Genomic DNA, 27,319 nt, shown 5'->3' with positions numbered 1-27,319 from the left:
ATGTGTGCTTAAATTTGACTTTTTAAAATCTGACTCGGTGCCCCCATTCTTTTGAGGTCGTGGGAAATTCGATGTAAATCACTATCTGCAGCAGTCCAAAGTCACATGGGTAGGGAGGGCGATGGAGCTTGAGAACGCACTTCATGCAGAAAAGTGAAGGCCCACTGTCTTTTGCTATATGTATACCACGCCATATACTGTATAATTTAACCCTGCTAAAAATTAAAAAAAAAAAAATTCAATGATTTTATATGCAAAGTATTATATAGGCACCATCGATGCATCCATAGCTCCTTCTCAGTGGGACAAACACACCATATTCTATAAACAGGTAACGAAAGCTACGCAACTGCGTATTGGAGACGGTGAGGGGTGGGCCCAGAGCCGTGCAGCAGGAACGACCTCAGCGAATTCTAACAGCTCCTCTGACGCGTGGGGAGGCACAGGGGGCCCGAAGAGCCAGGGCTGACGCGACACGCGCTCAGCTGCAGGACCGCGGCGGACCCCGAACCAACAGGCCCGGCCGGCCGCGCCCACCAGGCCCTGGGGGCGGAGCTGGCGCGACTGACAGTTCCGCTCGAGCTCGGCCGGCAGCCGCGTCGGCCAGTCGTCCCGTCGCCGCTGTTTCCCCACGGGAAGCCGGAGAAGGAGTCGTCCGGGAAAGAACGTCGGCTAGCCGCCCTTCTCTGCAACTCTCAAAACCGCGCCATGCTCGCCCTCCGCAGCGTCCTGGCGAGGGCTCTGGCCGCGCGGCCGCCCGCGCCTCAAGTTCAGGTACCGGCCGCGGGAGCGCGCCCGAGCTGCGCCCTGAGCGGGGAAGGAGGCTTGGGGGGCCTGTGTGAAGCGCGCGAGCCCGCGCATGCGCACACTCGGCGCGCGCGTCTGGGCCTGCGGTCTCCGCGGAGCTGCAACCCAATGTCGGGTGCGAACACGGACCCCCGGGCCGGGACTGCGGAACGCGCGTGATGAGGAAGGGGGTCCCTAGGAGACCCTCCTGCCGGGGTCGCCTCTCACCTGGCTCAACGGGCAGCCCTGAGCGGTGGGCTTTCTTGGCCTACATGCCAGGCATTCCTGAGGAAGACCTCCGGGCGCGAGGACTGTTGCGGTTTTGCTCCCCCCACCCCACCCGGGCTTTTCAAAAGGGCAAGAGGTTTGCGTTGTTGACAGGCAGGGTCAAGAACCTCTTAGCAAACTCGTCCAAGCCTTAGATGAGAAATGTGCAAAATAGAGCTGTGTACAAAATGTGAGCTGTGAGAAATGTACAAAATTGAGCTGCCTCAACTGCCAGGCAATGGCGTATGCTCTGAAGGCAACCTAGAAGTTTTTCTTTCGTTCCTTTTCGGTGTTGAGGCTTTTACTCCTCTCAGCGGGCGGGAGGGGAAGGGATAGGGTGTGTTAATCTCTTATGGAGACAGACTTTCTGGTGAACACTAAAGAGCGATTGATGCCAGATTAGCATTACCGTTCTAACAGTTCTTTCTCTACCAGGGCAGGGCCAAGGATTATTTCCTTACAACTTTATTCTGATCTTTAACTTTCTTATAAGTAAATTGGAAGTCATTGCTGGCGAGAATGAGTCCTAACTTGTGATGCCTTCCCCAGCATTCTAGTCTCAGGCCTGCAACAAAGATCATCTCATCCCCGCCCAAAACCTGCTTCACTGCTGTGACCCTTTCCCTGGGCTTCCTTCCTATATAAATCTCCTGTGAAAAATAATAATAATGTGCCTTTGACCAAATATTTAGCTCTCCAAATACAAATTCCCTGAAAATCAACTTAAAATAAGTTGTTACAGATACCCGTTGGCCCATTATTTATAATATTCTTTAAACTAGAGATACTAGGCATTTGCTTATTTGTATAGCATTCTATTATTAGAGTTTGGTTAGAATGATGCAAAAAAGAATGTCCACCGAAAGAATGGGTAGCTACAGTTGTTATCGGTTGGAGTACCTGCTTTCCAAGCCAAGTTTAGGCATCTGCACAACAGGAATATAGCTCATAGTGGACATGAATGTCCTCAAGGAAAACAATTATAATTAAGCCTTATTATACACAAACTAAATACCCAATTATGTTTTATAACCAAAAATTTATCAGTAAGGAATATACTGGTTTCATTTGACATACCAGGTAGTCAATACAAGCCCAAAATTCATCTAGACCTTTAGAGGTACCAAAACTATGTTTTAATAAATTATTCTTATCTAGCCAGCTTTAGGGAATGGGCACAAATTAACCAAACACTCCTAAAATGGATTTGTAGAAAAGAATGCCATATGTGTCCATATATACATGTACACAGAGGAATTTCTAGTAGGATTATTTCTGGCAGGGCATATGCTATTGAAAGTTTAGTTCACTCCGGGGACCAGATTAGAGCAGAAGGTTTTGTAGCAAGCATATGGCTATTAGAAAGGGAACTAAAGGTTATTAAGGGATATTTCCAGCAACCTTGTAAAACTGGATGGATTAAATGTCCTTCACGTTGCATCTGTAATTAGAAACTAACAATAAGTCAAACAATTGAACCATTGATTTTCCTTTCTACTATTGATACAGTCTTCTACCATGTTTCAGTGTAATCAGATTATAGCTTTCTTTTGTGTTAGGTTGCATCCCAGTCCTGTTTTTGACTAGTGGTCTGCCTCATTCATTTTAGGAAATACTTTCAGCTGAATAGCAATGTTCATTTTTTTTAAGTACCTAAAATTTTTTTTCTGCTAATAAATACATTTCCATTGTGCTTGCCAAAAGAGCTGCTTATTTTTTAATATAATGTTCTTTTAAATATGTAACTGTAACACATTTGGTATTGCCTAAGTATGGAAAATTAGCTAAATAAGTGGAAACTTTTTATAAATTAATTAGGATCCTAATTGTAGTTCTTGGGTAGAGGAACATCATAACGATTCCGGTGCCTTCTTGTGAGCAACTTCATGAAGAAGGGAAAAAGTGGCTCAAAGTGGATCCTGCTAAGAAAGAGTAGCTATATATGCAACATATTTAAATGTAGTTATCTTTATTGACATCTTTTCATGAATACATGCCCACATAGAGATGACAACAGAAGTACAAACATGGATTGTAATTGGAATGAGTGTCTCTTGTTTTCAGATTCAAATTTGGGTGTAATGTAATATAATAAATCCTACCTTCCCCAAATATTTAAATTTGCCTTATCTTTCTTCAGGTATGTTCGTCTTTTGCTACAGGGCCCCGACAGTACGATGGAACATTCTATGAATTTCGTACTTACTGCCTTAAACCCTCAAAAATGAATGAGTTTCAGGAAAATATTAAGAAAAACATTCATCTCCGGACTGCTCACTCTGAGTTGGTTGGATATTGGAGTCAAGAATTTGGAGGCAGAATGAATAAAGTGCTTCATATTTGGAAGTATGGTATGAGATACCCAACTTAAGTGTTCGTTACAGATTTTCGTTCTGTTAGATATATCATGAAACTTAGATCTTGGATCTGAGCTGCTATAAATACACACAGGTTAAGTAAAACTTCTTAAAAAGCAATACCACCTTTGACTGTTGTCAGATGTCATTCAGATTTGATGACTGAGGCATACTAGTTTAATAAAGTTCTGTTTCATCAAGTTAAAAAAAAATATATACCAAAAAAATGAGTTCAGTGATTACTCTTCCCAGTTATGCACCTCTGACAAACCGCTACATTATGCTAAAGGAGGAAATGTGGAATTTCTTATCTCAAATCATAAAATTGTGAACTAGGTTTTAATTCTCAAAAATTTTAGAATGGTTTATTATAAAGATGACTTATGAAAAATTTAAATCAGTGTTTGCAAGAGTCCAAGTGGGTTAATACTACAAAAGGAAAGGAAAATTTTTAATTATTTTATTCTTATTATTAAAGCTACAAATGGATATCAGGGTTTCAGTGGGAACAATTCAGATATACAAGGGCTTCAGGGAAGTGTAGGATGATGAGTGATGATAGTTAACTTTTAAGCCCTTGCACAGCCCTGAGATTTAGTATGTTATGTTCAGGAGACCACCTTTGTTTTATTTCTGTACCCCAAAGTTTCAGGGAATTCACTGTCATTATACTACTTTAGGAAAGTAAAGGCATAGGAATCAAAGAGAGTTCTTCCCATATCAAAGCTGACCTGCCCCTGATTTAGTAGCAAAAGTGAGCATGTCACAGAACTCCCCAGAATATTTGTTATTCCAGTCTCTATACGTAACAGTCCACATGGACTTAACAATATCCAAAGAACTTTTAATAATTTTTTTTAGTGTTTGGTGATCAGTGTCCACAGTTAATACTCACTAAGTTTTTTAATATGAAAATTGCACACTCCATACTTAATGTGGCCATACTTTAGTGTTTTTCTCTATTATAATAGACAAGATCCTTTAAAACACAATTTATGCTTTAGATGTACCACAAATTAAATCATATCCCATTAAAAAAAATTAGTGAAGTCCTGATATAACTCACTTAAGCTGCAAGATACTTGTTATTGCTTGGTGCCAGTATAAACCATATAAAACTCTTGTACCATTGGTCTTATGAGGCCCTAATAATAAATATAATAAATGTGTATTTACCCTATTTGGAGAATTTAGGTAGAAGAGAAATAAGTAATAAGGAAAAAGAATGGGTGGCAATAAGTAAGAGAATTAGCAGCATTTCTTTGGGAACTATTTGTTAAAGGAGAAAGGCTTAAAAAGTGCATCTTAATTTCATTTATGTTAAATTTGGTTCAAAGTACACCTCGACCTGACCACTTACCACCATCACTACCACTACACCAAAGAAAAATAGTCTGTCTAAACTAGGACTATAAGTTACCCCTCTCAATTAAATTTTTAAGAATAGTTAATGTTTATTGAGTACTAACTAGGTGCCAAGCTCTGGTCTAAGCTCCGTTTAATCCTCTCATCAACTCTAGAGATAAAACCCGTGTTGTATCTCCATTTCATAGATTAGGAAATTGAGACGCAAAGGTTCAGTAACTTCACCTAAGTCACATAACTACCTAATAAGTTGTGGAGTCTGTAAGACCCATTTTGTGATATTACAATTAGTTGTTTACATTTCTTCTTCCCTGTTAACCATGAATAACTTGAGGACAGATGTCATGTCTATGTTGGTGTCCCCAATGATATAACACAGTGTCTCCTTAGGAATTTGATTAACGTTTGCTGAATTGAATGAAACTTTTTTTTAAAAGTGCAATGATTTTAAACCAAAAATTTTTATTCTTCTTTTTACTTTTTTTTTTTCCCATAGATAATTTTGCTCATCGAACTGAAGTTCGGAAAGCCGTGGCCAAAGATAAGGAATGGCAAGAACAATTCCTAATTCCAAATTTGCCGCTTATTGATAAACAAGAATGTGAGATTAATTATCTGGTACCATGGTGCAAAATAGAAAAGCCTCCAAAAGAAGGCAAGTCCTTTTTCTTAGTCACTTTGAATATTGCTGAATAATATATCGAATGATCTTAAGCTATTAAAAAAAACTAAAGATCCACAGGAAAGAAATAAAAATAATCCTTTGTTTTCTATAGGAACATGGTGATTGTTGAGATAAAAATGAAATTTGAGCTCTTTGCTTATCCTTAAAACAATAAGCATTAAATAATGAAGTGTGTTTCCAAATTGGCATTTTACTGATTCTTAAAGCTTAACCATGTTATATATAAAGTTGACATGGTGAGTAAAAGTCTGGAATTTGAGAACAGGGAACCCATGTGGGTAGGTGAGGGAAAGTGTTTGGAATGTTGTCATAATTTTGAAATGATAGCAACTTTTACATATAGATGTATTTTTCCACAAAATACAGCTAATCTTAAATTCTAAAATATGTCTTTGCTTTTAAGATTGACAGATTGAGTTAACTGAAATTGGTAGGCTGAAATTAACTGAAATTTCTTTGGTCTAACTTTTGTTTTTTGCCTTGCTCTTCCTTATTTCTCAATTTGAAAATAATTACTAAAGATTTGTCTTCTTGCCAATTTCATTCCTTAAGTCACTTTCTTGACTTATAGCAAGAAATACTAAGTCAAGTTTTAAACAAAGATCAGGTTAGAACAGCAAAAATTAATTTAAACTTTATTTTATTTCACTCATTATTTCTGACTTTGTAGTGTATTATAGATTACAAAAGTTTGAAAAGTCTTCTTTGGATCCTTATCCACTGAGATCTCCCCCTCAACTTTTAGCTTCATCTAAATAAACTAGTTGGCTTCTAGGACAGTGTCAAATCTTGACTCTCTTCTTCTAGGTCATTAATGATTCTTTGGTAATTTTTGCACTGTTTTTCTTTTAACTTCACAAATCTGTTTGTCCCTGTTCTAGTTTGCTAATGCTGCTGGAATGCAAAACACCAGACATGGATTGGCTTTTATAAAGGGGGGTTTATTTGGTTATACAGTTACAGTCTTAAGGCCATAAAGTGGCCAGAGTAACACATAAGCAGTCGGGTACCTTCACTGGAGAATGGCCAGTGGTATCCGGAAAACCTGTTAGCTAGGAAGGCACACGGCTGGCGTCTGCTCCAAAGTTCTGGTTTCAAAATGGCTTTCTCCCCGTCCGTTCCTCTCTAGGCTGCAGTTCCTCAAAAATGTCACTCTTAGTTGCACTTGGGGTATTTGTCCTCTCTTAGCTTCTCCGGAGCAAGAGTCTGCTTTCAGTGGCCATCTTCAGAATGTCTCTCATCTGCAGCTCCTGTGCATTCTTCAAAGTGTCCCTCTTCGCTGTAGCAGCTTGCTCCTTCTGTCTGATCTTATATGGTGCTCTAGTAATTTAATTCAGACCCACCCTGAATGGGTGGGCCAACACCTCCATGGAAATTATCCAGTCAGAGTCATCATCCACATTTGGGTGAGGCACAAAGAATTACAATCTAATTAACACTGATAGGTCTGCCCATACAAGATTACATCAAAGACAATGGTGTTTGGGGGGACATAATACATTCAAAATGGCACAGTCCCCTAGTTTCTCTCTTCTCCCACCATATACTCCCTACCAGAAGGTAAAAGCATATTCTTTTCAAATATATATTTGGGTATTTAGAACAACCAAACCATCTTCAGGGTTTATTTTGTTTTGATTTTACCTCAAAAACTCAGAAATATTTGCTTTTTGCTTGCTGTTCCTGGTAGAAATGGAAACCAATTGGGGAAACTATGCAAAGAAAAAAGTATTTCCTCTCAAAATTGGATAGAAGAGAAATGCAGGAGATTGCAGGACTTTTTTCTTATTCAATTCTTTTTCTAAAAGTATACACTCAGGCAGCTCAAAAAATCCTATTCCACTGTAAATTCTCAATATCTGTTTAATTGACAAATTTTACAAATTGAAACTATTTCATATACATACACACACACACACACACATTTTCCAATCCTTTTTCTTTTGTATGATTAAGCTTAATAACAACTTATCCCCAAACATGGACAGGGACTTTAAACATAAAAGCTAAAAAAGATAATGCAAATAAATATTTCTGTGTAACCATGTACCATATATGATCCTCCAAGTCAGTACATAGACTAGCCATCCATTGTAACCAGATGTTGTAGTTTCCTTGACTGCTCAAGCAAATACTATTCAATGGATTGGCTTGAAAAAAATGGGAATTTTTAAAAGCTTACAGTTTTGAGGCTAAGGAAAAGTCCAAATTCAAGTCATCAAATTGATGCTTTCTTAAAGATTGCCATTTTAGGGTTGGCTGCCGGTGATCCTTGGCCCTTGGCTCCTCTGTCACATGGCCGTGCACATGGTGACCCCTCCTGGCCTCTCAGTTCTCTTCCAAGTTCTGTTGAATTTCAGCTTCTTGCTTCCCATGGCTTTTTCTTTCTCTGTCTGAATTTCATTCTGCTTATCAAGGGCTCCAGTAGTAGGATTAAGACCCAAGCTAATTGAGGTGGGCCACACCTTAACTGAAGTAACCTCATCAAAAAGTTTTACTTACAATGGGTTCACATACACACAGGAATGAATTAAGTTTAAGAACATATTTTTTTCTGGGGTACATACAGCTCCAAGCCACCACACTCCACCCTCTGGACCCCAAAAGATACATTTTTTCCATATGCAAAATATATTCATTCCATCACAACATCCCAAAAACCTTAAAGCATTTCAGTAGCAATACTAAGTACAAAGACTCATGAAAATCAGTTACTGGTGTTTTCTGACTTAGGGCACAGTTCCCCTCTGTCTATGGACCTGTGAAATCTAGAAAACAAGTTATCTGCTTCCAATATACTTAGGATAAATATTCTCATTCCAATAGGGAGTAATTGGAAGGAAAACAGGGGTCAGGGGTCCCAGATAATTCTGCAACCTAGCAGGGAAAACTCCATTGGATTTCAAAATCTGAGAATCATCTATGGATTGATGTTTTGTCCTCTGGAGCTGATGGAACAGCTGCCCCACACTTTCCAAGTGCTTGCACAGCAGCCATGTGCTCCCCAGACACTGAGTGAAGGCTCCACCCTTTTCAAGCATCAGGATGAGGCCAAGCTCTCCATGAACCCCAGGGCATAGGCCCCACCTCTTCAAGCATCAGGATGGTGGCCAGGCTCTACACAAATGCAGGGACATAGGCCCCACCATCTCCAAACCTTAGGGGGCAGTACTTTCCCTGAAAAACAAGGTTCAAGGCCCAAGCACAGGGGCAGACATATCTTTGGCTCAGAGTTCGGCTTCCATGGTTCTGCTCTTGACGTCATTCTGCCTTCAGTTTGTCCCTTCTCTTTCCGTTTCAGCCCAGGCTAGCAGTGGTTCCACTCATAAAATTTCACAAATAACTTGCCAGCTTTGCATGTAGTTCACAGGGGTCCAACCATTAGACAAAAGGACTTTCCACAGATCCTTCCTGGATAACTGCATTTCCAGTCTTGACTTCCACTGAAATTGCTGACTGGTTCCATGTTCAGTTAAACCCTCACATGGAGCCCTATTCTTTAGGGACTCACTTTCTAGAAGCTCAGGGAGGTCTCTGATAGAGCTGCTTCTGGCCCTAGGCTCAGAATACACCATCTGGATAGGCTCAGAATTTCCCAGTTTCTGGTTTCTTTGTGCTTAAGAGTTCATTTCTCAGCTTATCTTTTTCCTTTTGCATTTTACTATAAGCTACAAGGAGAAACCAGAGTGCACTTTCTACACTTAGCTTGGAAATCTCCTCAGCTAAAGATCCGGGTTCATTGCTTTCAAGTTCTGCCTTCCTTCCATCAGAACTCACTTTCACCAAGTTCTCTGCTACTTTCAAACAAGGATCACCTTTCCTCCAGTTTCCAATAACACATTCATCATTTCCTTCTAATGTCTTGTCAGAAGTACCTTTAGCATCCATATTTCTACCAACAGTCTCTTCAAAGCAATCTGGGCTTTTTCTAACAAGCGCATCACAATTCTTCCAGCCTCTGACCATTACCCATTCCAAAGGCATTTCTCCTTTTTTTTTTTGGTATTTGAATTAGCAGCTCTCCACTCTCCTGGTACCAAAATCTGTTTAGTTTCCTTGGCTGCTCAAGCAAATACCATACAATGCGTTTGCGTAAACAATGCGAATTTAAAAAGTTCAGTTATGAGACTAAGAGAAAGTCCAAATCAAGCATCAAAGTGATGCTTTCTTCCCAAAAACTGGCATTCTGGGTCTGGCTGCCATTGATCCTTGGCCCTCGGCTCCTCTGTCACATGGCAGTGTGTATGGTGACCCTTCCTGGCCTCTCAGTTCCCTTCCAAGTTCTGTTGAATTTTAGCTTCTTGCTTCCCAAGGCTTTTTCATTCTCTGTCTGAATTTCATTCTGCTTATAAAGGACTTGAGAAAAAGGATTAAGATCCATCTTGATTGAGGTGGGCCATACCTTAACTGAAGTAACCTCATCAAAAAGTTTTACTTATAAAACTTTCATTCACACCTATAGGAATGAATTATGTTTAAGAACATTTTTTTCTGGGGTGCATACAGCTCCAAACCACCACAGAGGCAAAACATGACAAGAAACTGCCTAGATGTCTTCTGTAAAATAATTCTTTTTCTCCCTACCCTAGGAGTCTATGAACTGGTTACTTTTCAGATGAAACCTGGTGGACCAGCTGTATGGGGTGATGCTTTTCAAAAGGCAGTTAAAGTCCATGTCGCTCTAGGGTACGCAAAACTGATTGGAGTCTTCCACTCGGAATATGGTGTACTCAACAGAGGTATGGTTGCCAATTTTTAAATGATAATTGAAAAGAATATTGGTGATTACTAAGTTCCTTGTGTCAGTTGGTCTCTCTTTCTCATTATGGCATATATTTTATTCTTTATTGTGAAATTTTTAGATTTTTGTAATTTTAAGAATAGAAAAAACCTTTTATACCTTTAAATATTTAGAATAACACTTTATGAAGCTTTTTGCACAATGCAGAACTTATTTCCTGATACATCACAATGATAGAGTTAAACACTAGAAGGAACCTCAAGAAATCATCTATTCCTTTAACCCTTTTTTCTGAGTGGACTTCTATAAATTTTTTAAAATAATGTTTCTTGGGATAGGGAAATTATTTATGAATTCAAAAGTAATATTTATTTTGGTATATATAAAGAACACAGACAAGCACAAAGGAAAAAAAATTATCCATTTCTCACTAAGAGATAAAGCTGTTAAGATTTTGATGTTTCTATTCTTAGATTATATGCATATATATATATGTATATGTATATATATACACACACACAAAGAGACTAGAAACAAATGCATGTGCATGATTGGTAATGAGTTCATAACATTCCAGCATTAAGACATATATATCTTAATTTATTTATAAAACACCTATTGTTTTACTGTTGTTGAGCATTTAACTTTTAAAGTTAAATACTGTTGCAATCAAAATCCCAGTTTTTTGTGGCAAACTAAAAATGTTTATAGAGGTCATCTGGAGGGATAAATGACTAAAAATTAGCTAATAAAATATGTGAAAGACTCAGAGTATCCACTTGCCTCCTCACCTTCTCCACTTTAATGTCCAATGGACATTTCAAAACTAACAGATCCAAAGCTGTGCTCCTGATTTTACCCAGAAAGTTAACTTTGAGTAATCCTAAGAAAATAACCAGAATATATATATGTATTAAAATGTTCAAATGGGAAAATATATGAGGAGAAGAAAAATTAATTTGAAGGAAAGTCCTCTTCATAATTATAAGAAAAACATTAAAATTCTAAGAATACACTTAAGAAATGCCCACAACTTTTATATTATAGAACCTTACTGAAGGAAATAAAAGAATTAAATATTGGATAGACATGCATTGTTGTTAGAGAGGAAGAATAAAATATGTTTTGTTGTTGATTTTTTTTCTGAGAAAACGTGACGATGTTTCTAAAGTTCATTGGAAGAATAAATGCCACCTGTCATCCTAGTCCAAACCGCCACCATCTCCTGCGTAAACTGCCGTAACTGGTACTTCCCTTGTCTCCCACCTCTAGTCCCTGTCACACAGCCCTCTGTGGTGGACTTCTGAAATCATCAGTCAGTTCATGTTACTCCATCATTCAAAGCCATTCAGTGCGTTCCCGTCATACATGTGACAAAATCCAGGCTCCATAGCCTGACCTGTCGGGCCCTATACTGGTCCCTATCAATTTTCCAGGCCTGTCTTAAGTTATTGCCCAGCCACACTCCACGCTCCACACAACCTGACCATCTTTCAGTTTCTGGACCATGCCAGGCACTTTTCTTTTCCAGCACATTCTTTTCCTTCTGCCAGCTCTGTGGCTGGCTTCAGCTCATGTTCAGTCCTCAGCTTAAATGTCACTTTCTCTGAAAGGCCTTCCTTGACCACCCAATCTAAGTAGGTCTCTCCATTATTCTCTCATAGCCGCCTGTTCTTTTTTTCTTTTTTGTCTCATTTTTAAAGTATGTATTTATTTGTGTGTTTACTTGATCAGTGACTGTTGCCTCTGCTACAGTAAATTCCATATGGAATTTTTTTTGTTTTATACCACTTATTCCCCATCCCAGTGCCTGGTATCTAGTAGCCATACAGTAAATATGTGTTAAAGGTTCAAATTAATGAATGACTGTAAAGGAATAGCCAAGAAATTTTAAAAAATTAGAGTATTAGATTTTCCAGAATCTCTACAGCTAACATATTTACATTGTAATTTTTTAAAATTGTAAACATCATGTACAAGAACATTTATTTCAGCATTTTACAGAACATTGAAATATTGGGAATAATCTAAATAACCAACAACAAGGGTTTGGGATAAATAGTTGTTACATCTTTAAGGAGAAAGTCACATATCCATTAAAAATTAATATTCTTGACATAGAAAATATTCATATTGTTGAATTTTAAAAATCTACTACTAAGCATATACAGTATGACCCTAATTTATTTTTACTAATGTTTTTAAAGGAAATACACCAACTATTAACAGAGGTTTTCTCCAAGAACTTAAGATTATGCTGATTTTCATTTTCTTCTTAGTATCATATAAATTTTCTACAGTAAAACAGTTCTGTGTGTATGTGTGTGTTTATGTTCTTGCTTTTTGTTTTAATAAAATGTAGTAAGTCATGAAATTGGGTCTGATCTTGATTCGGCCCTCATGTGCATTACTTTACTTCCCCTGCGCAGCCTTGTGTTTCTTCATCTCTTATTTGGTTAATTAGTTTATAAATTTCTCCCCCAAATCTCTAACACCTCTGAAATCTTGTCATATTCTAAGTTTTACTGTTTTGATATTCACTGCTTGGTTTTTAACATCTTTGTTTCACTTTTCTGTGTTTCTTATTTGTAGCAGTGCCATGTTCTTTAGGATCTGTTTGGTTTATTTCTGTAGTTCATGTTCTTTGGTGGAATGAGAGTCTGGATAGTCGTGCAGCTGGGAGACATCAGGCTCATGAGGATCCCAGAGTGGTGGCAGCTGGTAAGCTATTTGAATAGGCATGAATTATTTTTAGAACAAATTTGATTGAGTCAATAACTATAAGCCTCCTTATGATTTTTTTTTTCCAGTTCGGGAAAGTGCCAACTTCCTAGTATCCCAGCAGAATATGCATCTGATTCCTGCATCTTTTTCACCATTGAAATAGTTTTCCGCTGAAATAAGAGGCATTTCATTAACTGCTTTAATGTGTATTTGCTAATGGTGCTTAATTTCTCCAGGAGGTTCTCACTCTTCTTTGAAGGCAGTGGTAAGTTAATTAGCTGTGTTCCTTACTTAACTGGGGAATGGTACCTCTGTCCTGTGTCACCTTTATTTCAGGAAATAGTCTGCTCATTTCCCCCATGGCATTTTGGTATCTCTTAGATATTAGAAATAGCTGCTACAACTTCATGATGTTCCTTTTTTTCTTTTGTTTCTAAATCTGTATTTTGACAACCCTTTGCTTTATAGCATTTTCTTATATTCAAGTGATGGTGTTAAATTTTTGTGCCTGTGACAATATTTTTAAATTATTTATATACAATAGCTACCTTTTTATCATGTGTTTTCCTGAGATTTTTAAAGTTTATTTTTGCCCAGTAAAGAATGGATTCTTAAAAATATTAGATCAAACATATTTCTTTACTTTAGAATACAGTCTCATCTGTCATCTGTATTAATTATGGTTTTCATGTTAATTATTAGTCTAAGTTGGAAAATAATATAATTAGGTCTCAGTAGTAAAAAAAAAAGTTAATTTCTGAAGACTTTTTGATTAGTATGCTCAAATGTATTCATTTGTAATTAATTTTACTAATTTTTGCTTCATTTTGGATCACTGTTTTGTAGAGATATCTGGGCTGTCTATTCATTTTAAAGAGATATGGTTATAGAAATGCTTGCCCTAATAAAAGTCTGCATATCCATTCTGATTCTTTTTATTTGTATTTGTATTTTTATTTTCTTCTTGGAACTACTGCTCTGTTGCTATAAGGTAGTCACAAAATAAGAATTTACCAACGTTTTTGTAAATGGTAAGTTGCATCAGGAAAATAGCATGCTAGTTTTCAGAAGAAGAATTTCTTTAATATGATCACTGAAAGCTTTTCCTTGAAACACCTTTAATTTCTATTTTAGTTGAGTGCTTCTGCCTTATAAAACTTGGTTTAAAACTTCCAGGGTCTCCTGATAGTCTATATGTACAGCTATATCATTTTACGTTTCTAAAGCATATGTAAATATAAGATAGTAAATTATGAATTTGTTTTCTGAAGGAAATTTAGAAAACAGAAAATATAATCAATTTTCATTTTTCTCACCCCCAGGGATCTCTAGTTTATTCTAATCCAGACCATTATGCAATGTCAGGCATTATTCATGAAAGGCAAGAGGGCATTGCAGCTTAAACAGAGGCATACCTCCTCAGTATCCTTTTCCTTGAGAAGGACTAAGGATCCTAAAATGTGTCACATTTATGTGAAATAGTTGGAGTATGGGTATATGCTTAGCCCACAATAAGGAAATTACCAATTAAAAATATTAACGTTGAATTAAATTTAAAATTTTAAAGTTAAATAAACTGTAAAGTAGTTCAGAAGATATTTTAATGCTTTGCTTCAGAATGTTTCATTAGAGTTATCATAAGCATTACATATCTTTGATCCATACTATGTTAAGCAAACAAAAAAAGGCAGGGGCTGAGGAGCAGGCTGGTGTTTTTGATCCTTATGATGGATACTTTCAGAACTGTCTTAAATTGGATGTCCCTAGTTTGGACCAAATTGAGATTACTGTATCTTATTCTTCACACTTAGCTCCAAGTGGATTTTGACTTTTTCCAAAACTTAGGATAACAGAGACTTTATGTTCTAAGAGGACTAATTTGAGGAGGAAAATGACTTAAATATGTAGCTTTGTATCATATCATAGTGTTTTTCTCTATTTGTTCATTCTTCCATTCTCCTATGATTCTTTCATGCTTTATCCTCCCTTCTCAAACCTCTCAGCACTTACACCCCCATCCTCATTCTCAGCTGTTGATCTTATTTCACTGAGAAAATGAAAAATCAAGAGACTTTGCACCTGCTCCCACCCCTGTGTCTACTTACTTTTCTGCAGCAAAGCCCATATACCCTGCCTACTCTCTTTTTACTATGGCTGAACAGTCCATGCTCCAGGCAAAGACAGATTCTTCCATTTGTACACTCACTCACTCAAAGATACAGCTCTCACAGTTCTTTCCTCTGTCTCCTAAAGCTGTAATTTTCCTTCTACTGCATCCTTTTCATCAGCATACCAATATACTTTTATTTTTTCCACTTGAAAACACACACACACTCAATTCCCACTGCGGCTACTGCCGCACTTCTCTTTTCCTTTACAGTGTAACCCAGAAGAGTAGTCCTTACTTGCTGCCTCCATTTTCCTTCCTCAGATTGTCTCTTGAACTAACCCAATCACCACAGCAGCCAAATTGCTGTTCTCAAGCTCGTTTCTCTTTATTTGTTCTCCAAACACTATACACAAAGCCTGCTTTTCTCACAAGCCACTCCCCCTCAGTCTCCTTCTTGTCTCCTTGACTTCTTGTGTAGGAGTATCCCAGGGCTGATTCCGTGGCCCTCTTCTTTCAATTTATACTCACCCCCTAGGTCATCTCATCCAGTCTGGCCATTTTGAATCTCATCCTATGCAGACAACTCCTCTAGTCCACACCTTTTCTGAATTCTAGTTTCGTCATATCCAAGGACCTTATCAGCACCTCCGCTTGAATGTCTAACAGAAATCTCAAACCTCAAAGCCCCCAGAGCTTTTCAGCCAAAAATCCTACGGTAGTAAATGGCAACTCCAGCTTTCCATTTGCTCAAGCCAAAAACCTCAGAGGCATTCTTGACTCCTTCTTTGCTCTCACATCCTGTTATATATGGTAACAAATCCCAAATATCCAGAATATCATTGCTTCATATCCCTACTGCCACCATCCTGGTTCAAGCCAATCAGTGCCCCTTACCTGAGTATTAGAAAGTTTCCCATTTGATCTGCTCTTGCTCCCTCTGACCCCACCCCAGTCTACTCTCAGCACAGTAGCCAAAATAATCTAGAACACAAACCAGACCATTTCACTGCTCAAAATCCTCCAGCAGCTTCCCATCTCATTCATAGTAGCCATCCAAGGTCATCATGTCCCTACAGGGTCTGGTCTCTGTTATCCTTCCCCACATCTGCTCCTCTTCTCTGTCAGCTTCATACCTGGCCTGGGAGGCTTTGCCTTGAACACACCAGATGCTTTCCTCAGGGTCTCTTCCCTCTGCTTGGAAGGTCTTCCCACTCATCTGCGAGAATCACTTCCTCACCTCCTTCAGATCTTTACTCAAAGGCCTCTGTGATGCCTTTCCTGGTAGAGCTATTTAAAATTGCTGTTTCTGCCACAGCAGCCTCTCCCTCTCTCCAGCCCTGTTTTCCTCTATGTCATTTACCACCATAATTACAGTTTTACTTAAGTGATTTTTTTTTTTATTATATGTTTCCTCCCTCTAAAATGGAAATTCCATGACAACAGGTGCTTTTGTTTTCATCATTATAGTATGACTGCTGCCTGGCACATAGTAAGCCCTCCCTGAGTATTTGTTGATTGAATTAACATATGAGATATTTGAGTTTTAAGATATCTGTCATTCATCCACACCTCATATGGTGTTGCCATTATCAAGGTTCAGTAGATTACATGGCTGTCTCTGGGGTTGCCTCACCAATTAACTTCTCCTTTCTTCTGGAAACATTTTCAAAAAAAGTATCCTTGGAAGACACAGTAAATGGCTTAGTAGAAGTTCTGGCCATGGATACCATCAATAAATAAAACTAGTACTATTGTCTGTTTGGTTAGAAAGATGATAACACTGACTAGGAAGGTATTTGAATTGTATTTCCAGGAAGAGAAAATGATACGCAACTGATCTGGTCTGATTACACCCCCTGCCACTAACCTCCAGGGTAAGCAAACTGCCCCTTCTAGACTCAGACCCTGGACTTCCTTCTTAGCACCAGCTCTTTACATACTGACAAGCCCTAAGAACCAGGCTATTATAGTAATCAAAGTTATGTTATCTTCAGTTATCAAAGGACCATGAATCTGAAGTATGTTAGCAGAAGTGTTAGGCTATTAGAGATCTTTTCCATAACTTCTGTCACCTTGAGGCCTGCTTTCCAAGAGTCTTCTTGAAAGAAGCAAATTCCCCCAGAGGAGGATGTCAAGTCAGTAACAGCCCTGAGGAAAAGGAAGTTTGGACTGTTGCAGGAATGAGATTTTTTTATGGCGGATTGGGAGAAATGGAAAATTTTGTATCCTAGACTTATGCCTTGAAAGGGCAAATTGGAGTAGGCTGTCTCCCATGGTAGGCTTGAACCAGCCAGAGTGTATATAAAGCTTCTAATGGAAAAAAAAATGCCTACAAAATTGGGAAGAAAAAAAAAAGGAAAGGTGAGATGGTGCCCAGGTGCAGTCTGTACTACGATTCCACAGAAAAAGAACCCAATTAAAAGTTTTGTAACCCAGCTGTTGTCCTGGCGTTTTCTATTCCCCTTCAAAGCAAAACTCCTATCAAGTTTGTGTATATTCAGTATCTTCCCTTCCTTACCTTCCATTCTCCCCTATACCCATTCAAGTTAGGCCTTCATCCATCTGCTAAAATGTCTCTATCTTACCAAATTCAGTGGTCAATTCTCTGCCTTTACCTTATTCATCTTCTCAGCAGTGTTGGACACAACTGACCACTTCTGTCTTCTAGAAACTCGTGATTCCCTGAGCTTCAATGTATGGCATCATCCTCTTCAGATTCTCCTTCTCAAAACTGGCCAGTCCCTCTCCATTTCTCTTGCTGGCTTCTCTTCTCAATGTCCTGGGGCCTCAGGGCTCAAGCTGTCCTCTATCTTCACTCTCTCTAGGTGAGCTCTTTCAGCCCCGTCTTAGACACCATCTCTATGCTAATGATCCACACGTTTTTATCTCCTTTCCTGTCACTGACTCTGAGCTCCAGACTGAAATACCAGCTACCCTCTTGACACACCAGTCACCTGGTTGTTCAGGTCACAAACTAGAAGACACCCTGTTAACTTTCCCTCATCCCCTACCTGCACTTACCAGTAAGTCTTGCTGGCTCCATCACCAAGATAGATCCTAACCCTTGCCACTCCCTGCTAGATTTGTTGCTACCTACCTTATCCAACCTACCATCATCTCTTACCTGACCTCCCTCGTCCATTCTCTCACAGCAGTCAGCATTCTTTGAGACACGGAACAGACCACTCAGCTCTACTGTGTAAAACTGTCCAGGGGCTTCTCATTGCACTGTAAATAAAATCCAAAGACCTCAACGTGGGCTACTGGCCCAGTGAATTCTAGTCCCTGCCATCTCTCAGATTTTATCCTCTGTCACTCCTCTCCTCACTAACTCTGCACCAGACATTGGATTTATTTAATTTTTTTTTTTTTTTTACTCCAACTTGCCAAGCATTTTTCCACTTGGGGCTTTTGCACTTGTGTTCTTATCTCACAGAATGTTCTGCCAATACACCGTCAAATGTTGACTCCTGCTCATTTTGTTTTGATCTAAGCTTAAATGTCACTTGAACGGATCATCTCTGCCTCTACCCATCATTTTGCATTAACGTGTTTTATTTCCTTCCTAGCACTTACTGCTGTCTAAATTCTAAATTCATTGTATTTGTCTTTCTATATTTCCATTTGTCGTTGTCCACTGAAATATAAGCTCATTAGAGCAGAAATTCTGTCTTTTTCAACAGTGTATCCTCAGCACCTTTAATAGTGTCTGGTACACCACGGAGTTCAATAAATATTTGTAAAATTAACGTATACTGATGCCAAACTGATTTGAACAGAACAATTTTAACTGATACCCAACTTCACCGAAGAGAACCCTCTGTCACTTACTAGCCATGTGGTCGTGGCCAAGTTCCTTGTCCTCTTTCAGCTAAAATTTACTCATGTAAAATGGTACTGCTTACCTCTTAGGGCAGGTACTAAATGAGGATTTAAGTGCTTGACAACACTGTAAACACTTGAAAAAGCTAGATAATTTTCTTTTATACTTTTTCTTACTCAATATATGCATTAGCTTTCCAAAGGTTCCAGAGGTTTTGGAATCTGGAAATGTTCATGTAGCTTTCTCTGAGAGAAGAATGCTTTGGTCAAGACTCATGGGTCTCATGTGCCTTCATCTAAATTAACTGCCTTTTCTTTTCTTAATAAAGTTTTTTTTCTCTCTCTCAATTGTCATTTTCACTAAGAAACTCAGTTTTCTATCGTTTCTTTAAAGTCACTGTAATTTGAAGTTCATGTTGGGAAGACCAAGTTGTGATGCTGATGCTCAGCAAGTCATCCAGGCTCACTGACAAGCCAAGGAGATCCTTCTGCACCAGGGTTCAGACCCGTGCTTCAGGAAAAGGACTGCTCATGGCACACCGTGGCTGTTCAGAACAGGTCCCATGTATAGCCAGGACGCTGCCTGAACCGTCTGTCGTAAAGGGGGCTCTTCAAGTACTGAGATAAGCAGACATCTTTCTCTGAGACTTTGGTTCTTGACTAGCTATGAAAAATACATCCACACGTCTCACAATAGCACTACGTCATGTGTGTGGACCCCACTGCACTTGTTATAGGAGAAAAGGTAGGAACCTCTGATACTAGCCTTAGTATCATTTCCCTGCCACGTTTTCCCACTTTTCCTGCATCCTCATGCCCACCCCCTCCCACCTTGTCAATATACTCAGCACACTGTGTCCTTGTATTTGGGGCTGAAGAATCAAAACACCAAAGGCTGTCTTTGTAGCCTCAAAACCAAGTCAAGTTTTTGGCAATTAGATAAGCTTAGCTACAGAGTATTTTTCAGAGATTTCTGCAAGCTTCAAAATTATTAGCCAGAGTAAGTTTATCTAAGACCCTTAAACTTGCTTAATGCCTGTTAACTGAATCATAAGGAAGCAAAACATTATTTCCAAATAGACTTGACTTAGTTCATTTTTGTGATTAACAGGACATTTCAATCCAAATAGCTTCTCTACAAGCAGACATGTCTTACTCTTGTAGTGGCTTTATAATGCTTTAACAGTAGGTGGTGCTACGAATGCACGAAAGGAAATAGCATAGACCAAGACAACTGTCACAGCTTTATTTTGTGACTCATTACAACATAGAAATATGCCTTTTAATACTTCATATAAAGTTATTGACAATACAAATTTTTTTTCTTTTTTCCTTTTAATGAAAATGATTTAACTTAGAAATCTATTGTGAAACTTATGTCTAGCTTTGCAATTCTTAGATATTCCAGTGCAAAAATAGATCCCATTACAGACAGCATAAAGTGCTTGGAATGAAAGGCCAATAGTAAAGAAAAAGCACAAAAACATAGCTTCCTCCTAGGGTAGAAGGAGGGAGAATAGCATACTTAATCTTTACTGAAATATAAACATTCTATTAAAAGGGATGCAACAATTTGGAAAAGTATTAGGGCAATATTACTATAGTACTATAATATTACTAGTAAATGGTAACGGGTACAAATTAATATCTCAGTATCAAAGTGGTTCAGTATAATATAACACATGGCTCTTTGGAAAAATTTACCTGATATATACAACCACAAGAAGAAAGCGTAAATCCCTTTAGTCAATGATTATTAAACAGTGAATGAATGATGTGCAACGTTTAATAGTCACAGAGCATCTGCTTTCAGTACAGATCTTAAAATACAGTAGTTTGAGGTTTGGTTGTTTTGAATAATGAACTGTGCTGGGTGTTTATTTATAGCGGGCTTTTTTTATTGTTTTATTTTTTCATATTCACAGTTGTTAATAAGGTTTCCAAGGTGCCCAAAATGAGCAAAGACAGAATCTTTGAACACCTTCTTTTGAGAATTTCTGAAACTCACATAGTTCTATTCCACAGAGATTATATAGAAATTTTACCCGATGGAGTATAGAACTAGCAAAATTCCTACCATAATTAAGTTTACACTGGAAAAATTAAGAGATTACTATTTGGATAGTCTCAAAGGTAACACAGTATTAGTGAAGTTGATGGGTAAATGTAGATTGTTTCCAGCTTCAGAAGAGATTTTTTAAAATCTGTATTGAAACTTTATATTGTTTTTTTCCAAAATTAAGATAACATAGTACCTTTTGATTTAACTATCTCATGCCAGTAATTATTGGAAATACGCCTTCATCAATTTATCATTTTAGAAAACAATATTGACAATTTCTAAAAGTCATTTTCTCTTTTCAAGTAACGAATTATATAACATTCTGTAAAGTTTTTAAAGCAAAATAGATTAATTTGTAATAGACCTGAAATCTTATACCTTTTGAGTTAATATTTAAATTCTAGAAATTTAGAAAAGGGAGAAAAAATTAGTAATGATATTAAAAGATCACTTGAACTTCACCAATTAATGATATTAAAAGATCACTTGAACTTCACCAAATAGTTCTCTCATATTTTTGTTTAGTCTCAAGACAGAGACTTTAAACATTAGTGAAATATTCAAACAAAAAGTGTTGCCTAAAACAATAAGATTGGGTTAGAAAAGTCTGAAAAACACTTCATGTGGGTGCCTATGCTTTTTTTATTTTTTTTTCATGATAGGGTAGTAATTGAAAACCTGAAAAGGTTGCGATTGTCATAGATGTAACGGGGTATAAATAACATCTGCATAGGTACCTAAGCACAGGTTGTATTCACCAGGTTCCTGATCAGCCTTTCAGTCTGTGAAAGGATTCATTGTTTCACCAGTGACACTATGACACACTTTCTTGGCTTTTGCATTGTTGCTATTTTTAAAAAGTGGGCTAGGCACAATGACGACAACAAAAATAACCTATATTTGTAAACCAATTAGCTGAATAACATGGCACAGGAAATCTATAAGACTTAATCCCCACCCCACCCCCATCCATACATAACTCATTCAGTATCACATACACTCAAAAAATACTAGATGGACAGAAACAAGGAGAATTTCAAATGACCTTAAAGAATCTCGGATCTAATACTGTCTTGAGACCTTGATCATCATTTTTTCACTGGGCAGACACTCCATCTGCAAACTTACAGGAGAAGATAAAGCTAGTGAGGCAGTGTGGTCAGACTCCTCGTCCCACAGGGTTCTGCAAGAGTCCATATTAAGGTTTCAGGAGTCACTGACAGAACTTAAAAATCCAAATAACATGAAAAGTACAAAGGCTTTTGTCAAAATACATCTCCACCTTTTTATATTCTACTTTAAGCCAGAAATGATAATACACTTGGGGTCAAACAGTAACGATCTTGAGATGCAATGTACCGTGTTACCAATCAAGACAAATGGGCACGAATGGGCACAGGCTTCCTTCCCTAGGCTTGATGCCGTCTCTTTAATCCCATGCCCTGGACTCAGCAGCTTGCAGCCCCAGCAGTTGGGCCACTCATTCTTTGCTTCTTACCAGGATCTAAGTTTATGTGAGAGTCCCAGAAAGACAGCCCTGGAGACCCACGGCTCCCAGCAGAGGGCAGTATGACAATGGAACCAAGTCTCACGTGTCTAGAGACATCCACAGTTTGCTTGTCACCACCGCCAGAGCAGCTCATCAAAGAGGAAATCAGAGTAGGATTTTAACCACTCATGGCACCATTTTGTCACCTGAAACTTGATGTCAACAGACTGAGCACAGCAGCTTTCACAAAAATGTGCGTGACACACTGCGGTGCTTCAGGCATTCTGAGCAACTTGGCACTAGTAATTCTGGCACATTCATTGCCAGCAATGCATGTATCACCAGGAAACCAGTCTCCTGGCATGGCATGGCTTAATGAATGAGGAGGTGCATGACTTTTGATTTTGATAAATAATCACTGGCCATGATTACTCGATGAATTATTGTTGCAACCCCAGTGAGAATACAAAGGAATAAAAACATGATTTCAAACTCACTTGTCCATTGAGTTCCATACTAGAGTTTCATATAGGTGTAAGGTAATACACTAAATTCAAGTCTTTTTCACTTGAGAGCCATACAAGACACAGGCTACAAAGGCACTGCCCCTGTAATGGAATTTTGTTTTCATTGCATTGAATTGCATTGCATTGAACAGTATCCAGTTTGTTTCTTCCCCCACAAAAACTCCTGGCTCTTTCCTCTGGAACACTTCACATGGTGCAAAGGAAGGCTAGTTCCTCCTTTCTTTCAGCAACCTGTAGGAACAGGATTCTTCATACATTACTTTCTTTCACTTTCTCATCTTGCAGAAAAGATGTGAGCACTGCCACATCTACTATTGTCTGGTTTTTGTGTAATGACAGGTCCTTTAAGTGGTCATCATCACTTTGGTCCTTGGCAAAGTTCACAAATACCTGTCAAAAGAAAGATGGGCCTCTGTAAATACCTCCCCACTGGCTCTTTCTATATTCTAGTTGCATTTTTCACCATGTTGAAATTAAGTTGGGTAGGAGAATACAGGATCGCATAAGTAGATTAGCTAGAAAATTTGTGTGTGTGTATGTTTGGGGGGATTTTTGAAAAAGCATTAACCATTTAAACTGACCTTCTATATTGCCCCCCAACTCACCAACTGCTCGATCAGCTATTGATTTAGGCACATACAGACCTCATTAAAAGGATGAGGGAAGAAAACTAACATTTACCAGATACCTACTTGCCAGGTTTGGTTTGGCACTTCATATTTTTTAATTTAAATGGGATAAGGCACCTGGCAAGATGCCTGGCACGTGGTAGGTACTCAATAAATGGTAGTTACGATTATTATTACAATTTATTCTCACGTCAGCCCTGTAAAGCAGACAGCAGCTTCTCCCTTTTCAGGTTCAGAGAGGTTTAGTAAAAAACGGAGCTAGTAGGAGCAGATCAGGAACTCAAGCTCAGATAGTCTAAACTGTTCTGGGACCCACACTGGGGAGAATCCACACCCCAAAAAGTAAATCCCTTTTTGCACTCAATGCTTACTTGGTCAAGTGTTGTCTGAGAAACAGAGTAGTCTTCTATGTGGAGTCGCTTTTTGCTCTGGGAGAGGATGCTGAATATCCTGGCCAGAGAAGATAATGAAGATGGAAGCTGATACTGTAGCATATTCCGGTGTTTCTCTTTTAGGACACTTCCTGGAAAGGCGACCCCGAAGAAGTCCTGGACCGGCTTCAGGTCAGGGTTTGACCCTGCTATTCGTACAACTATTGTATAACCATCTCCAAACCTGAAAGCAGAAAAATGAAAAACAAATGTAGCATCCCCAGGAAACTCCTCAAAAGAATATTTAACCCTGAGAACCCAACTTGTGTCATGAAAACAACTTGTGTCCCTAACAGATCCAGAAATACATTTCCTAGAGGATGAACTAGTTACTTACTGAATACCCAACCAGATGTCAGGTGCCTTGCTCAGTGCTTTCAATCTGTGATCTCATTTGATCCTCACCCTGACCCATGAGGTCTGACAGATACCACAAAGAGAGACTGAAGCCCAGATATTACAAACATGGAAACACTTGATCGTGACAGCAGAGCTCATAGGTGGTAGGGCCAGGATGCAAACCCATTTAGGTTTGACTCCAAAGCCTGTGAGGTTAACCATACTGGTATGCGCAAATTATTCATCTACATAACAAAGCCAGAAAGTAGATATTCCTGGAAAACTGAGTCTCAGAGAAGTTAAGTAACCTGCCCAAGGGCACACAGCAATTGGCAAAGACAGAATTTGAATGCAGCCCTGTTTGACCTCAAAGCCCGCATTCTTTCCACTACATCATTTTGCTGTTTTATTTCCCTTTATTTCAGACCTACCATTTATACATTCACAAAAGAGTAAACAACATGCTGGCTCTCTAGGAGCTATCCCCCAAAAGCTACCTTTACCTGTTTTTCAGATGCTGGACACTGCCAAGACACCTGAACCTCCCGTTGACCATAATTGCCATCCTAGTGCAAAGAGCTTCACATTCTTCCATGCTGCAGGAAAACAAAACAAGGTTTTAGTTCTAGGAAGAAGCTCCTATAATCATCAGTGCACTAAGACATCTGGCATTTCAAAGAAACAGATCCCAGCTTCCTTGGACATGATAGCATCACTTTACAAATGTGAAAAAAAGTTGTAAACAATGCAAATGTCCAAGGAAAGGGTGACAGTTAAATAAATTAGGATAGATCCCAATGTGCTATCATTTCTTATAGCTGGATTGTATTCAGTTAGGATATATCCTAATTTACTGACTGGGAATAATGTTCACAATATAAAGCAGTATATACACTATGCTTGCATTTTTGTTTATAAAAAGGAATGTATACACACATGCACATATTTGTGTAAATGGATTTGCATAGGAAACTGTCTGCAAAGAAATATAGCCCAATGATGATGATAATTGTTTCCAAGTCATATAATTTTAGAAGATTATAACTGTTTTTCTCTTGGCCTTTCTCTATCTTCTAATTTTTACACAATGATCATATATATTTCTTAGCAATTTTTTAAAATCACACAACATAGAAACCAAGCCATGTCTTCACTACTGACCTGTGAGATGTAAGCACCACTGATCTCCCCTCCTTGATGATACTTAGGGCACAGTTCCACAGGAATCGCCGGGCTTTGGGATCCATGCCTGTGGTCGGTTCATCCTGTTTTCAGAAAAAAAATAAGTCTTTTCCTATGGCTGAAAAAACATCTCAAATACGGATTTGTTTGTAAATGCAGAAGCATCTTTGAAACAGCCTAAATCTTAGCTTACTATTAACTTGTAGTTATTTCTAGATGGAACAAAGAATCAGACCTTATGTATGAGAGTAAGTTTCAGCTTCATTCGTAACCAGTTCATTTCTACCAGTTGTCTAACTGAAGCAGGAAACTCAAATAATTCTGAGTAAATTTATATGAAATTAAATTTCTCCAGTTAAACAGAAAGAAATGGGACTACCCATTTAGTTTCAATTTCATCTTTTTATGACCTGATAAGTATGAACTAAAAGTTCTTTTTGTTTGAAATCTCTATTGAGGTCAGTATAAGGTTTGGGTAACAGTCTTTTTCTTCGTTTTTTTTTGTTTTTTTTTTTTATTCTAGCTTGCTCCAACTTAACATGACATATTCCATTTGCTAATCTTAGAGAAACAAGTTCCAGACCCATGTAATCTGGGTAACATTAAAGCCTCAACCTAAGACGACTTCCTGTTATAATGTCAGTGCTCATCCAGTTTACAGAAGAACACGGGCCAAGGGCTGCTGCCCGAGACCAACCTTCTCCCTTTCTTCTGTGTGTAAGGAACGGTGACCCAGGTGCTGCTCTAAGGATCTTAAAGCCATGTGCATACACTCCGTCTTCAGGGAATGAACCCACAGGTGGTCAGAAAGAATGTCCTAGAGAAAGGTCAGATCACACATCTAGCCTCAGCCACACGTGAGGTTCTCCAGGCCAGAGAAACAAGGCTCCTGGAGCTCCTCTACTGGGGAGTGTCTGAGGGCGACGGAGAGCCACCTCGGGGCCCAGGGAGAGGAACGCCCTGTCCCCCAAGCCTACCCTACTCTTCCTGGGGGACGGGAAGGGGATGAGGCATGCAAAATCCCCGGACCCAGAGGACTTTTACAAAGCGATGTTTCCCATTCAGGCCAGATCAGTAGTTTTCCTTCCACACCACACTCACCAGAAACACCACAGGGGGCCCGCCGATCAAAGCCATGGCTGTTGAGAGCTTGCGCCTGTTGCCTCCACTATAGTTACCGGCATACTTTTCTCCATACTTCAGCAGGCCCAGTTTCCGAATTGCCCACTCCCCAACCTAGAGCAATAGAGATCAACTTGACTTATCTGGCCTGGTGATTTTATCACGCTTCTTACATTTACATATGCAAATTCTTTCCCTGAGTAGGACTGGATTCTGTAGGCACCAGCTGGCAACTGCTGAGAAGCCAGAAGCAGTGGGAGGGGAGTCGTGAGGGCGGGAGCAGCATATGCCAGCCCAGAAGTCCCCGCAACCTGGATCCCCACCCTGGAAGCAGGTGCAGGGGCCAGAGTTCCATGCTGCTGTACCCATGAGGAAAAAGGGCCTGAAGTCGATGATTGTGCATGGAAGTCAAAGCCCTAAGGTGCACTGTCGGGATGCCAGAGGAGGCAGGCTGGCGTTCTGGTGCCCTCGCCTGTACCTTGCCAACTTCTTTCTCTGGGACTCCTCTCAAGAGGGCAAAGAACTCCACGTGTTCCCTCCCAGTCAGCAGCTCCGTGATGGCATCAAACTGTGGGCAGTAACCCATGTTCTGATGTACTTCATGGATGTCAGATAAGATACTGCAAAGAAGAACAAAACTGATCAGACAGACTGGCCTACGGTTCCTAGAAAGTGTGCTCC

General features: G+C 39.0%; 2 protein-coding genes across 5 annotated transcripts in view; one reads left to right on the top strand and one right to left on the bottom strand.

Moving 5' to 3' along the window:
* Window positions 1-411: 411 nt before the first annotated feature.
* NIPSNAP3A (nipsnap homolog 3A) lies at window positions 412-13,841 on the top strand. Of its 2 annotated transcripts, none has more exons than XM_037798396.1 (6): window positions 412-774; window positions 3,194-3,404; window positions 5,272-5,430; window positions 10,050-10,199; window positions 12,794-12,922; window positions 13,012-13,841. In XM_037798396.1, exons 1-6 carry the CDS (start codon window positions 709-711, stop codon window positions 13,086-13,088), a joined length of 792 nt encoding a protein of 263 aa, XP_037654324.1. In that variant the 5' UTR covers window positions 412-708; the 3' UTR covers window positions 13,089-13,841. The 2 variants fall into 2 exon arrangements, with proteins under 2 accessions (XP_037654324.1, XP_037654325.1); XM_037798397.1 differs by having other exon boundaries at window positions 420-774; window positions 12,836-12,922; window positions 13,012-13,839.
* Window positions 13,842-20,080: 6,239 nt separating this feature from the next.
* The window catches only part of ABCA1 (ATP binding cassette subfamily A member 1), a 129,997-nt gene continuing 122,758 nt past the window's right edge, over window positions 20,081-27,319 (bottom strand). For 2 of the 3 annotated variants that reach the window (XM_037797716.1, XM_037797717.1), the window contains exons 45-50: window positions 27,117-27,258; window positions 26,618-26,752; window positions 25,496-25,599; window positions 24,838-24,930; window positions 23,936-24,179; window positions 23,185-23,325 (exon numbers count right to left, since the gene is read on the bottom strand). In XM_037797716.1, the coding sequence (XP_037653644.1) occupies window positions 23,185-23,325; window positions 23,936-24,179; window positions 24,838-24,930; window positions 25,496-25,599; window positions 26,618-26,752; window positions 27,117-27,258 (859 nt within the window). Of the gene's footprint in view, window positions 23,326-23,935; window positions 24,180-24,837; window positions 24,931-25,495; window positions 25,600-26,617; window positions 26,753-27,116; window positions 27,259-27,319 lie in introns of all 3 variants that reach the window. The other variant, XM_037797718.1, reaches the window with a different exon arrangement.

This window comes from Choloepus didactylus, chromosome 10 (genome assembly GCF_015220235.1).
Source record: "Choloepus didactylus isolate mChoDid1 chromosome 10, mChoDid1.pri, whole genome shotgun sequence".
Taxonomy (NCBI): domain Eukaryota; kingdom Metazoa; phylum Chordata; class Mammalia; order Pilosa; family Megalonychidae; genus Choloepus; species Choloepus didactylus.
Note: the sequence above shows the minus strand (reverse complement) of the source record. Positions and strands in the feature narration are given on the sequence as shown.